We start from the raw sequence: 10,457 nt of genomic DNA, 5'->3' as shown, positions 1-10,457 counted from the left end.
TGGCCTTCGCAGGGGCGCGGCCGGACCGAGGCTTCGAGAGCTGGACTCCGCCTGGGGCCAAGACGGGGTCTGCGCGCCCAGCGCCCTCCGTCTCTCGCGCACCCGGCAGCAGGCGGGTGGTGCCTCTGGCTCAAGCCCCCAGCCCAGCCCAGCCCAGCCCAGCCCCCCACGTCCCGGCCCGTGCTTCCAGGTCCGGCTGCGCTGCCTCCCGCAGGAACAGCGGCTCTCCGGTCTTCCTGGTTTCAGAGCTCGCAAAAGTCCCGGAGGCGAAGCGGACCCCGAAGCACGAGGCTCTGCGCGGGGGGGTGGGGGGGGGGGCAACGAGCCCCAGCGCCGCCACGACCAGCCCCTTGACGCCAGAAGAGGGTCCCGGTTGCAAAGGAGGAGTTCCGCGATGATCCTCTCCGTGGCCGGGGGATCCCGCTGTGATATTCCTTGTTTTGTTCGCAAAACCCTTATTTAGAAGTCAGAGATCAAGCTCTGGAAAATGAATCTATATTGTTGTCTCTCAAGTGAAATAGTGATTGTCTTCTGTTTACAGAGCTGCCTGCAAGCAAAATGCAAACAAATGTAGTTTGTTATTCTGCAGGAAGCCTAGATGTAAACCCGTTCAAAGGGTCTGAGCCGGTTCCCAGATACCACTTCGGTAGGGTTGGTGGTCAACTGGTGCATTGCTTGTTCTTAAGCCTTCACTCTGTACTCACCCCACCAAGTTTAGTCTGTGTGGGTGGGGCAGTCTTTTGAAGTGGTTTGTGACACACACACCCCAGATGGAGTAACCATCAAGTGCAGGATCAGAGGGCGGGGGGGGGGGGGGCGGCTTCCTTATCCCAGGCATACCTGGCCCCAATCAGGTCATCCAAAGGAGGCAACTCAGATTGCTCCTTTCTCTCCTGCCCTGCCTGAGAGCTGTGCTGCCTGCAGGCTGCCATTCGTCTGGTAGAGCTAACTGTGCAGTTAACTGTAGATGGAACCCAAGCTGCCTCCTTTGTCCCGTCCCCCCCCAGCCCTTAGGATGAGCCACGATTGCCTGGCCTTTAAAGTACAGGCCCTACTTTCCCCGCTACTTTGAGACTTCCCAGGAAGAATGCTGTTCCTTGACCCAGAGTATCTCCTAGAGCAGAAGGAAGGAATGGAGGAGCTTCACTGCTGGTAGTCAAAACAAAATCACCAGGTAGCAGCGGACTTCAACAACACACTTTAGTGCTGTTCAGTTAACTCTAAGAAACTCTGGAGGCAGGAATGGGAACTTCAAAGCAGGGGCATCATTAGGGGGAAGCCCATGGGGCATGGGGCCCCACAGACCCAGATCACCCACAGACCCTTCCCTCCACCACAACTTCTTCCAGAATGAAAGCACAGCAGTGGAGGCACCTGCACAGAGTGAGATGGGGAGAACACACCTGGCTTCACCTGGCTCGCTGCTGCTGCTGCTGCTGCTGCACCCTTCACAAGTGCTGGATTATAATTTTGGAGACGTCTATACTGTATTGTGTGTGTGTGTGTATACACACAAACACACCTCTATTTATTTTGGGGGGGAGTGTGATTGAGTTTGATTATCAAAGTGGGGGCTGTGGGCCCAGTTCTTTTAAGTACTTAGAAAGGCCACGGCTTCAAAGTGACATCAAGGAAGTGGCTCCAGAGGACACACAAGTGGCTTCACACACACACACACACACACACACACACACGAAATTTCAAGGCAGCTGCTGTGGCTACAGTTTGGTGCTTCTCAGTTAACTCCAGTGCACTTGGGGTGGGGGGGGGGGGCGCACTACCTGGAGACGGCTCCAGGAAGGAAGACTCAACACAGGCCATGGGGGCTGGGATGATGGTGGGATTTGTAGTCCCAGCACCGCTTGGGACCCAAGTTGGGAATTCCTGCAGCCAGCCATCCGCAGTGAGACCTGAGGAGCATCAAGGCTGGCAAGAGAGCCTTTCCCTCCTGCTCCTCCCCTGAGCAGCCACAGCCTCTTCCCACATAAGACCCGGGGTTAGGAAACACAACTCCCGGTGCTGCTTGCAGGGGAGCCACAGCAGGATAGAGGGCGGGCCACTGTGTGAAACAGGGCGCTGGGCCAGATGGGCTGCCTTGGGCCTGATCCAGCAGCCAGGCTGCTCTGGTGTGACTTCCAGATGGGGCTGAGTTGGCCTGGCCCCACATCAACCCCCCTCCCCCAGGTATGCAAGCTGGTCAGAGACCCAAACAAAACTGAGATCTACAGGCTCATTCACACCAACAAAACTGGGGCAGGAGAAGCATCCTACCCAGTTCTGGGGAGCTGTCTGTGCTCCCGGTTCATGCTCCTCTTGTGCAAGGGAACAAAAGGCTGTGATCCCCTGTGGAAACAGCAGCTGCGTGCGAGGGGGGAGGAAAAGCCCCTCCGACCCAGCAGCCACTTGAGAGAGGGTTGAGCGGAAGACGTGCACAGCTTCTCCTGCCCTGGCCCTCGTCTCTTCCACACAGAGGGGCACAAGCACAGCCCTATACGTGGATGGAGCAGACATGAGGCGGATACACCACAAGTAAATAAGGGGCAAGGAGCCAGCCTCCGGGGGCAGAAATGCTTTGCAAAAGGTCTTTTTAGTTGCAGCGGCCCAGTGCAGAAGCCAAACCTCTTTGGGAGCTCTTCAAGACAGAGAAGAAGAAACTAATCCTGGCAGATGCCAGAGAGATGCAGAGACCAGTTCATGAGCAAGAGTCTCCTGTGAACAGCAAAAGTCAAACAGCAGGTGGGCCTCCCCATGCTCCACAGATGGCACGTGCCCCCCCGACCCTCCCCCCCATGTCAAGACGAGAGCAGCCCTGCAAGGACAATCCACAGGCTGGGCCTTGCAGGCGGTCTTCTTCTTCAGCCCCCAAGACCAGCTCCCACACGGTCCCAGCCGGGGGCATCAGCTTGCCTGCTTTCCAGACTCAAAGCAGCGGGGAAACTCTTCTAGCTGGAGGCCTGACGGTGGCTTCATCCAGGGCTGGCGTTTCCTCTGGGCCTCTGGAGTGAGCTCCTTGCCTCTCCATGCCGGGAAGCACGCAGCTGCCAAAGGAAAGGGCAGGCAATAGAATTTGCAGGGCGCCCGAGGAGGGGGCTTAATGCTGGGGGGCGGGCGGGGAGGGCTCCAAGATTCTTGTGAGCGATGAGGGGGAACTCAAGATGGTTCCGAAACTGCACCGCAGCAGCCGCACAACGGCCACCCTCGGTTCCCAGTAGTCTGCATGGCAGGCTGGGGGATTGGCAAAGCCTGTGGGTGGGGCGAGCGTCCTAGCCCTGAGCAGAAGCCCATGTGACGGTTCCCACTCTCCCTCCACTGTTCCAGGCCTTCCCGTTGGATGCTGACCGTCTGGGAAGGTCAAGGTCACGCTCCTGTCCTCCTCTGCCCCGTTAGCCAGCCCGTGCCCCCCCCCCCGCCGCATCCCAGGGTTACAGCAATCGTGCTGCCGCCTACTGGCAGTTGAAAAAACCACCACATCAGGCTTCCCAGAGTGCTTTGCCGACTGCTGGACTCGGGAGGCTTTCTTCTGCTGGGCCAGCCAGTCCGTTACTGTCAAGTGTGATGTGCATGCAAACCTGTGCCGTGTGTACAGCGGGATGGAAGATGTTGGGCTTGGCTCCCGTGGTCTCCTCTTGGCCCCGATCCGGTGGCCCCTGGAAGGGAAGGGAAGAGACTGGAACCGTGAGAAGCGCCTCCTTGGATTGCTAAAAAGCAACAATTTGCCTGGGACAGATAACAGGAAATCCCGAAGTGTCCCTGGGAAATGGAGGACACTGGAGTCTGTGAGATTTGCAGCTGGGTGCTTCCCACTGCAGCGACTGGGGCTCCTCTTCCTCCCATCCTGGCGTTAGCAAGGGCCTCCCTGCTTGCAGGCTGGCCATTCATCAGGTAGAGCTGGACCAGCTGAGCCCATGAGAGGCAGCCGTGCTTCTTTGCCCCCACCCCCAGCTCCTTAGGATGAGCTGCTACTGCCCCCAGCCCCCTCCCACAAAACCACTTTCACACACACCCAAAACCGGAAGCCCTCCATGTACCTCTCACTCTTCAAACGTTTTCGACGAGGCCTGGAAATGGAAGAGAAGACATTTCAGTCTCCACAGAACAAGGGGGAGGGGAGGGTGGGTGGAAAGCAAGATGGATGTGCTTCAGCTTGGGTTGGGGTGGAGATGGAATGATGCACTTTGATGCCCCCAAGTTTGGGGATGTTTCGCATGCACTAGAAAAGGCATCAGGGCGTTTAAGGTCCATCATTCCTTGAAAATATGGGGCACCAGCCAACCCCTCATACCAAGCTCTTAATTTCTCTAAAACAAAGCAAACCCCAAACAAAAACAGTTCTGCTGCTAGCCCAAATTTCCTGCCTCTGGATCCCAGACAAAGAGGGCCTTCTTGGAGTTATTCGGGGGTGAGGGAAAGGCACTCTGTGTGTGCTCAGAGGAACTTTGTGACTGCATCACATGCTCAGATGTGGAAAATCGGTCCGGCTGTGTGTGTGTGTGCGTGCTGAGTGATAGAGGGACACGGCTTGAAAGGGAATAATTAATGAAATTGATTTTAAACTATTTAATTTGTTTTTATCTGACGAGATTGTTTTTATTTATCTTGTGAATTTTAAAAACTGTTTTTACTCTGTTTTACATCTGCTGTGTTTTTAACTCTGTACCCTGCCTAGAGATGCACATATCAGGTGGTATAGAAATATGATAGATGGGGAGATGGATGGATAAGCCCCTCTGCTTCTCCCACCCACCCACTCGCCTGCAGGACTTCTCTTCCTAAGCCCCCTTCCCTTGCACCCCTCTTGGTATCCAGAGGCCGCTGTGTGGCCTCCCACCCTTTGCCCCACACTCACCTGCAAACACACCGCGTGTGCTCTGTGAAGGTCATCACTTCCTGTCGAGTTGTGCCCAGGATCGGGCTCACCCGCACCACCTACGGGGACAGCAGACCCACCGGTGGGGACATGCAGGGTGGCCCCAGTTTGAATTCAGGGGGAAAGGGAGCCTCCACGATCAGCAGTTTGGGGGGCCCCAGAGGGATGCTGAAGCAAAGATTGGCTTCTGCAGCCCATGAGCCGAGGCCCAGGGCCACCACCAGGGGGAGACAGAGCACCCCAGCCCCAGAGTGTCCCACTGGGGAGGGTGGGGGTGGGGGCTGAGAGCGCTCCAGCTGCCCCTTCCCCACTCACGGACCTGCAAGTCGACGGTGCGGGTCTCCTCCGCGACGCACTCCAGGCTCTCATCGCCACAGCACCCGGCGCATCGCCACAGCGGCACGCAAGGCGGCTTGAAGATGTGCTCGGCCTCGTGAGGGAATTCGCTCAGGACGTCCACCAGGGTCTCTCGGGCCCGGCAGTAGCTGCGCCTCCAGACTTCCTCAAAGGGCACCACTGCAAGATGGAGCCGGGGGGGGGGACGACTATCAGGTCTCCCCCATTAGCGGACCATCCTAACAAGCCGGAAGTGGGGGGGGGCACCAAAGGGGGTGCAGGAGCTGCCTCTGGTTCCTGGCAGCTTCATTTGCTCCACTCTCCCTCACCCTGCCCCACCCCGGCATAGCCTGCAGGCTGGCCATTCGACAGGTCGAGCTCAGCCCACACCACTCTGCCTGATGAAGGCCCGCCTGCAGGCAGCGCAGCTCACCTTCCCTGAATGCCGGGCTAGGGCCAGAGCTGCCCGGGACCAGAGGCAGCAGCTGTGCCAGCCTCACGGGGTACCTGCATCCACCTTAGGCGCCCTACTTGCCCTTGACTGCTGCCAGCCTTGGCCCCACTGACTCATCACCCACCCACCCCACACCGGCCAATAAAGAGAGCTCCCCCTCCAACCTCCTTAGCTCTGCCCTCGGCCCTCCTGCTTCCTCTCTGGCCTTCGACTGAGTCAGACCCTTGGGCCGTCTAGCTCCGGATGGTCTCCGCTGACTGGCAGTGGCTTCTTCAGACAGAGAAGAGGCGCTGGAGGTGCTGCCAGGGACTGAACCGGGGACCACCTCCTGCACACCAAGCAAAACGCCCCCGCCTGTGCAAGGAAGGGAAGGCCCCGAACTGCCACTCCAGGTCAGGAAAGCAAAAACCCAGAGAGGAGAGCCGAGGGCCTCACTCACCTCCTGCGGGCCGGTCTGAAGGAGACGCCAACTGCAAGAGAAGGGGGGAGAGGTCAGCAAAGAGACCACCACCCGCAACTTAGTAGCCCACACCATCCTGTGATTCAGCAGCCCCCAGGGGATCTCACAGCAGCCCCCCAGCAGCCCCCCAGCCCCCCCCCGTTTCCTAAGCATCTCCCCTTCTTTGTATTTCTTTGTAAAGCACCTCAGCCAAAGTTGCCACCTGAAGCGCCTGGGCAGTGGTGCTTGGGAGAGGATCGGGCCCTCCCCTGGGCAGCCCTGTTCTGGGCAGCAGGCTCCTCTGGGCATGAAGGGGCCCATCGCACCGCACCCACCCTCTGGCCCAGGAGGGAAGCCGCCACCACCACCACCACCACCACTGGGTCAAGATGCCTGCAGTCATTGACCACCCTGGACCCCCTCTAGCTGATGCCGGGCAGTGGCCTCCTGTTCCTCAGCTTCTCTACTGCGGCTCACCAGGCCCGTGATCACCATCCTCAGTCTAAGCCACTTCTGGGGGGTCTTAAAGGAGCCCAGCATGGGGGCCAGGGAAGCTGCCTTTCATAAGAACTACCCCCTACAGCAAGGGCTTCAACTTTGGACTCTGGCAGGGCTCCCAACACTTGTGGCAAGTGCTACTGTGTGTGTGTGTGTGTGTGTGTGTGTGTGTGTGTGTGTGTGTGTGTACACACATTAGACTGTGTGTCTGCACCTCATAAGAACAGCCCTGCTGGATCAGGCCCAAGGCCATCTAGTCCAGCATCCTGTTTCACACAGTGGCCCACCAGATGCCTCTGAGAAGCCTACAGGCAGGAGTTGAAAGGGGCCTGCCCTCCCTCCTGCTGTGACTCCCCTGCAAGTGGTACTCAGAGGCATCCTACCTTTGAGGCTGGAGGTGGGCCACAGCCCTCTGACTAGTAGCCCTTGATAGACCTCTCCTCCATGAAGTTATCCAAACCCCTCTTAAGGCCATCCAGGTTGTTGGCTGTCACCACATCCCGTGGCAGAGAATTCCACAAGTGGATTATGCGTTGTGTGAAAAAGTACCTCTGTTTGCTGGTCCTAAATTTCCCGGCAATCAATTTCATGGGATGACCCCCTGGTTCTAGTGTTATGGGAGAGGGAGAAGAATTTCTCTCTATCCACTTTCTCCACACCATGCATGATTTTATTAGGCATGGTAACAGTAAACCCCTTCTACCAAGAAAACCACATCGTTCTGTGGTCGACACCGACTTGGTGGCACAACCGTTCCGTTCCTCATGTCTCCCCTCAGTCACCTCTTTTCCAAACTAAAAAGCCCCAGATGCTGTAGCTTTGCCTCAGTTATAAGGAAGGTGCTCCAGGCCCCTGGTCATCTTGGCTGCCCCCTTCTGCACCTTCTCCAGTTCTACAGGGTCTTTCTTAAGATACGGTGACCAGAACTGTACACAGTGCTCCAAATGTGGCCGCACCATAGATTTGTATATATTAGCATTTGCTTCCTCGGACTCACATGTGGTGCCTGTGATGAGCACTAGGTGGAGATCAAACTCTACTAGACATTAAAATCAAGCAGTCTGGCTTCTGCCCCGACCTTGATCCCATCCCAGCGAGGCGGGTGATTTTCTGGGCCGCGGGTTTCCTTGCATTTCTCCAGGGAGGAGGAGTTGGAGTGGGCAGACACCACCAGACCCATCGAGACCAGACAGTGGAGCCAGCAGCAGGAAGGAGCTGCATCATATTATTCTCCCATAAATGCTGAACTCATTTAGCATCGTCAGGGAACTCTGTGCTTTACAGATCAACAAAATGAGCAGAGGTCCCTGCCCCGAAGAGCTTGCAGTCTGAATGCACAAGGACCGAACCATAGTTATAAAAAAATCTGCAAATATTCATGGGTATTAATTAAGCAGACGGTTGTGCTTCCCGCTCCTTAAGGCATGAGCGTGGGAGGGAACATTTGGATGTTTCTCTCCGCCAGGCCCCCAAATGGGCTTGTCCTGCTCTTAAGAGCATCTCAGACAGCCTGCATTTGCTAAGGAGAGCGCGCCTCAGCCCCTGAGCCCGTTTTCCAGGTCAGGGCTTAGGCTTGAAGCACATGCCATTTTAACAAGCACAGCAGACTTCTGAACATGTGCAGAGTGCAGGCCCCTCGAGCCCTAGAACTTTGGAAAATAAAAACATAACGCCACCCCTAGATGTATCCCCAGACTGGGAAGAAGGTCATGTCTGTGGCAGAGTCCTTTCTGCTGAGTAGACGCACAATCCTAGCTTTGCAAAGGGCACCGCACTCGCCTCACTGGTGCTGCCTGGACAGAAATAGGTCCTGTCTGGTTCCAAACCATCTGCATTGTCTCTTTACTGCTCTTTCCCCCTGAGATGTTTGAAAGCAGGGCCGGAAAGTCCAGAGGTAATTTAATACCCAGCTACAGCTGGTTGGTTTGCACGCAAGAACAGTGTGCAGTGGGGGCATACAGCTCAGTGGAAGAGCATCTGCCCGTCAGTGTAGACAATACTGAGCTAGCTGGAACAAGGGTCTGACTCAGTAGACAGCAGCTTCCTAAGGGATGATGCTGGGGCTGCAGCTCGGGGGAAGAGCATCCACTTTGCATGCAGGAGGTACCAGGTTCGATTTCTGGCAGCATCTCCAGGTAGGGTTGGGAGGGACTTCGGCCTGGGAGAGCCGCTGCTGCCAGTCAGTGCCGACAGTGCTGCGCTAGATGGACCAAGGGTCTGACTCGGCATGATGAGGCAGCAGCTTCCTATGTTCCCCTGGTAGATCATGCAGCCTTAACCCGACAAAGCAGGGGAAGGGAAGTTTCCCATCTCAGGGCGTTTTGTCGCTGCTTCGAAGGATGTGGGGGCGGCTTTAAGGGGTCCTGGATATATCCCCCCCCGCCCCGCCGGGGCCCCACCCAGCGCCGCCGCCCTGGCTCCTTACCTGGCTGCAAGAGAAGGCACAGAAGAGGGCGGCTGCGGCCAGCAGCAGGGACCCCGCGGCGGCGCCTGAGACCACCATCCCAGATCAGCTGCGGCTCCACCGGGCGGCGGCGGCGGCGGCGGGGTGAGAGTCCCGGCCGGTTTGCAGGCTCCGGGCCGGGGCGGAGAGGGGGCATCAGCCTCCCAGCGGTGGGGCAGCCCGCCTCGGCACTCCGGGGATGGGCAGGGTAGGGAGGAGAGGTCTGCCTGCCCTGGAGGCTGGAAGCAACTCGCAGGCTGGAGGAGAGCCGCGAGCGGAGGCTGGCCCAGGGAAAGGCGGGGAGGGAGGGGGGGAGGGAGGGAGGGAGGGGGCGGGGGGCAGGAGGAGGGGGCAGAGAGGGAGACAGGCAGGCGGCGGGGCTGGCACGTTGTCTCCTTCCAGGGAGGAGGAAGGCACCGCCGGGCAGGGGCTGCCGCCGCCTCCCCCCCACTCCCGCCAGCTTGGAAAGGGGGGGGGGGCAGGGCCAGACTGGGGGCACTCAGAGCCCGGGGGAATAGGTGCTTAAGGGTGGGAGTATTCGGGCAGGGGCACCCCATGGGCGGGGCACAAAGCAGGGAGTATGCCCTGTGGGCCAGTCCGAGCCTGGGCGGGAGGGACCCCCAGGACTGCCCCCCCCCGCCGGCTGCTCGAGGGGGGCTCTGGGTCCCGCTGTGCAGCCTGGCAAGCAGCAGGTAGAGAGGCAAGGGGGAGCCGCTGGCCATGCTGGCTCGCTGGAGACACCTACAACGTTTGACAGCACATGGTATGTGCCAAAGGGCGGGCTCTCTGCACATGTTCTTCTGAGACACCGTCGGTCCCAGTGGTAGCGAGCATGAAATGTCCCCTTTGCAAAGCAGGGTTGGCCTTGGCTTGCAGTCTGGATGGGTGACTGTGCCTGTGCACTGTCTGCTCTGCGGCCAGATATTCCCCTGAGGGGAGCCGGCCCTAACGCAAGGCCAGAGCATCTGCTTGCACGCAGAAGGTGCCAGACCCAGGTTCAGTCTCTGGCAGCATCTCCAGGTGGGGCTGAGAGAGACCCCTGCCTGCAACCTGGGAGAAGCCGCTGCCAGCCTGGGAAGACAATACTGAGCTAGATGGACCTACTGTATAGTCTGACTCAGTATATGGCAGCTTCCTATGTTCCTATGGAGGTCAGGGGCCATAATGCTGAAGCATCTTTCTGTCTGTCTGTCTGACACAGTCAAACACAAAGATTTGTCCTCAGAGCAGTGTCACGCCTCGGGCACTGCCCGCAAGTCCTACTCTGTAATCTGGAAGCCCTTCCTCCTGCGAATCCCAGAAAGCTGGTTCCTCACTGGCGAGAGAAGAACACTCTGCGCATGCTTCAGGGACACCTTTTGCTAGAATGCACAGCTGCCCCTGCCAGGGCAGAGCCCTGGGCTTTAGGGCTCAGTGCTGG

At 58.1% G+C, this 10,457-nt stretch overlaps 1 protein-coding gene across 1 annotated transcript; it reads right to left on the bottom strand.

Moving 5' to 3' along the window:
- Window positions 1-2,568: 2,568 nt before the first annotated feature.
- LOC128332457 (snake venom vascular endothelial growth factor toxin ICPP-like) lies at window positions 2,569-9,297 on the bottom strand. Its single transcript, XM_053266746.1, has 7 exons — window positions 9,020-9,297; window positions 6,097-6,127; window positions 5,187-5,383; window positions 4,847-4,926; window positions 4,029-4,058; window positions 3,570-3,647; window positions 2,569-3,038 (listed from the first exon to the last, which is right to left on the bottom strand). The coding sequence occupies exons 1-7, from the start codon at window positions 9,095-9,097 to the stop codon at window positions 2,921-2,923; spliced, it is 612 nt and encodes a 203-aa protein (XP_053122721.1). The 5' UTR covers window positions 9,098-9,297; the 3' UTR covers window positions 2,569-2,920.
- Between the last annotated feature and the right edge of the window lie 1,160 nt (window positions 9,298-10,457).

The sequence above is a fragment of the Hemicordylus capensis genome, chromosome 7 (genome assembly GCF_027244095.1).
Source record: "Hemicordylus capensis ecotype Gifberg chromosome 7, rHemCap1.1.pri, whole genome shotgun sequence".
In the NCBI taxonomy this organism is placed as follows: domain Eukaryota; kingdom Metazoa; phylum Chordata; class Lepidosauria; order Squamata; family Cordylidae; genus Hemicordylus; species Hemicordylus capensis.
This window is presented reverse-complemented; position numbering and strand designations above follow the sequence as displayed.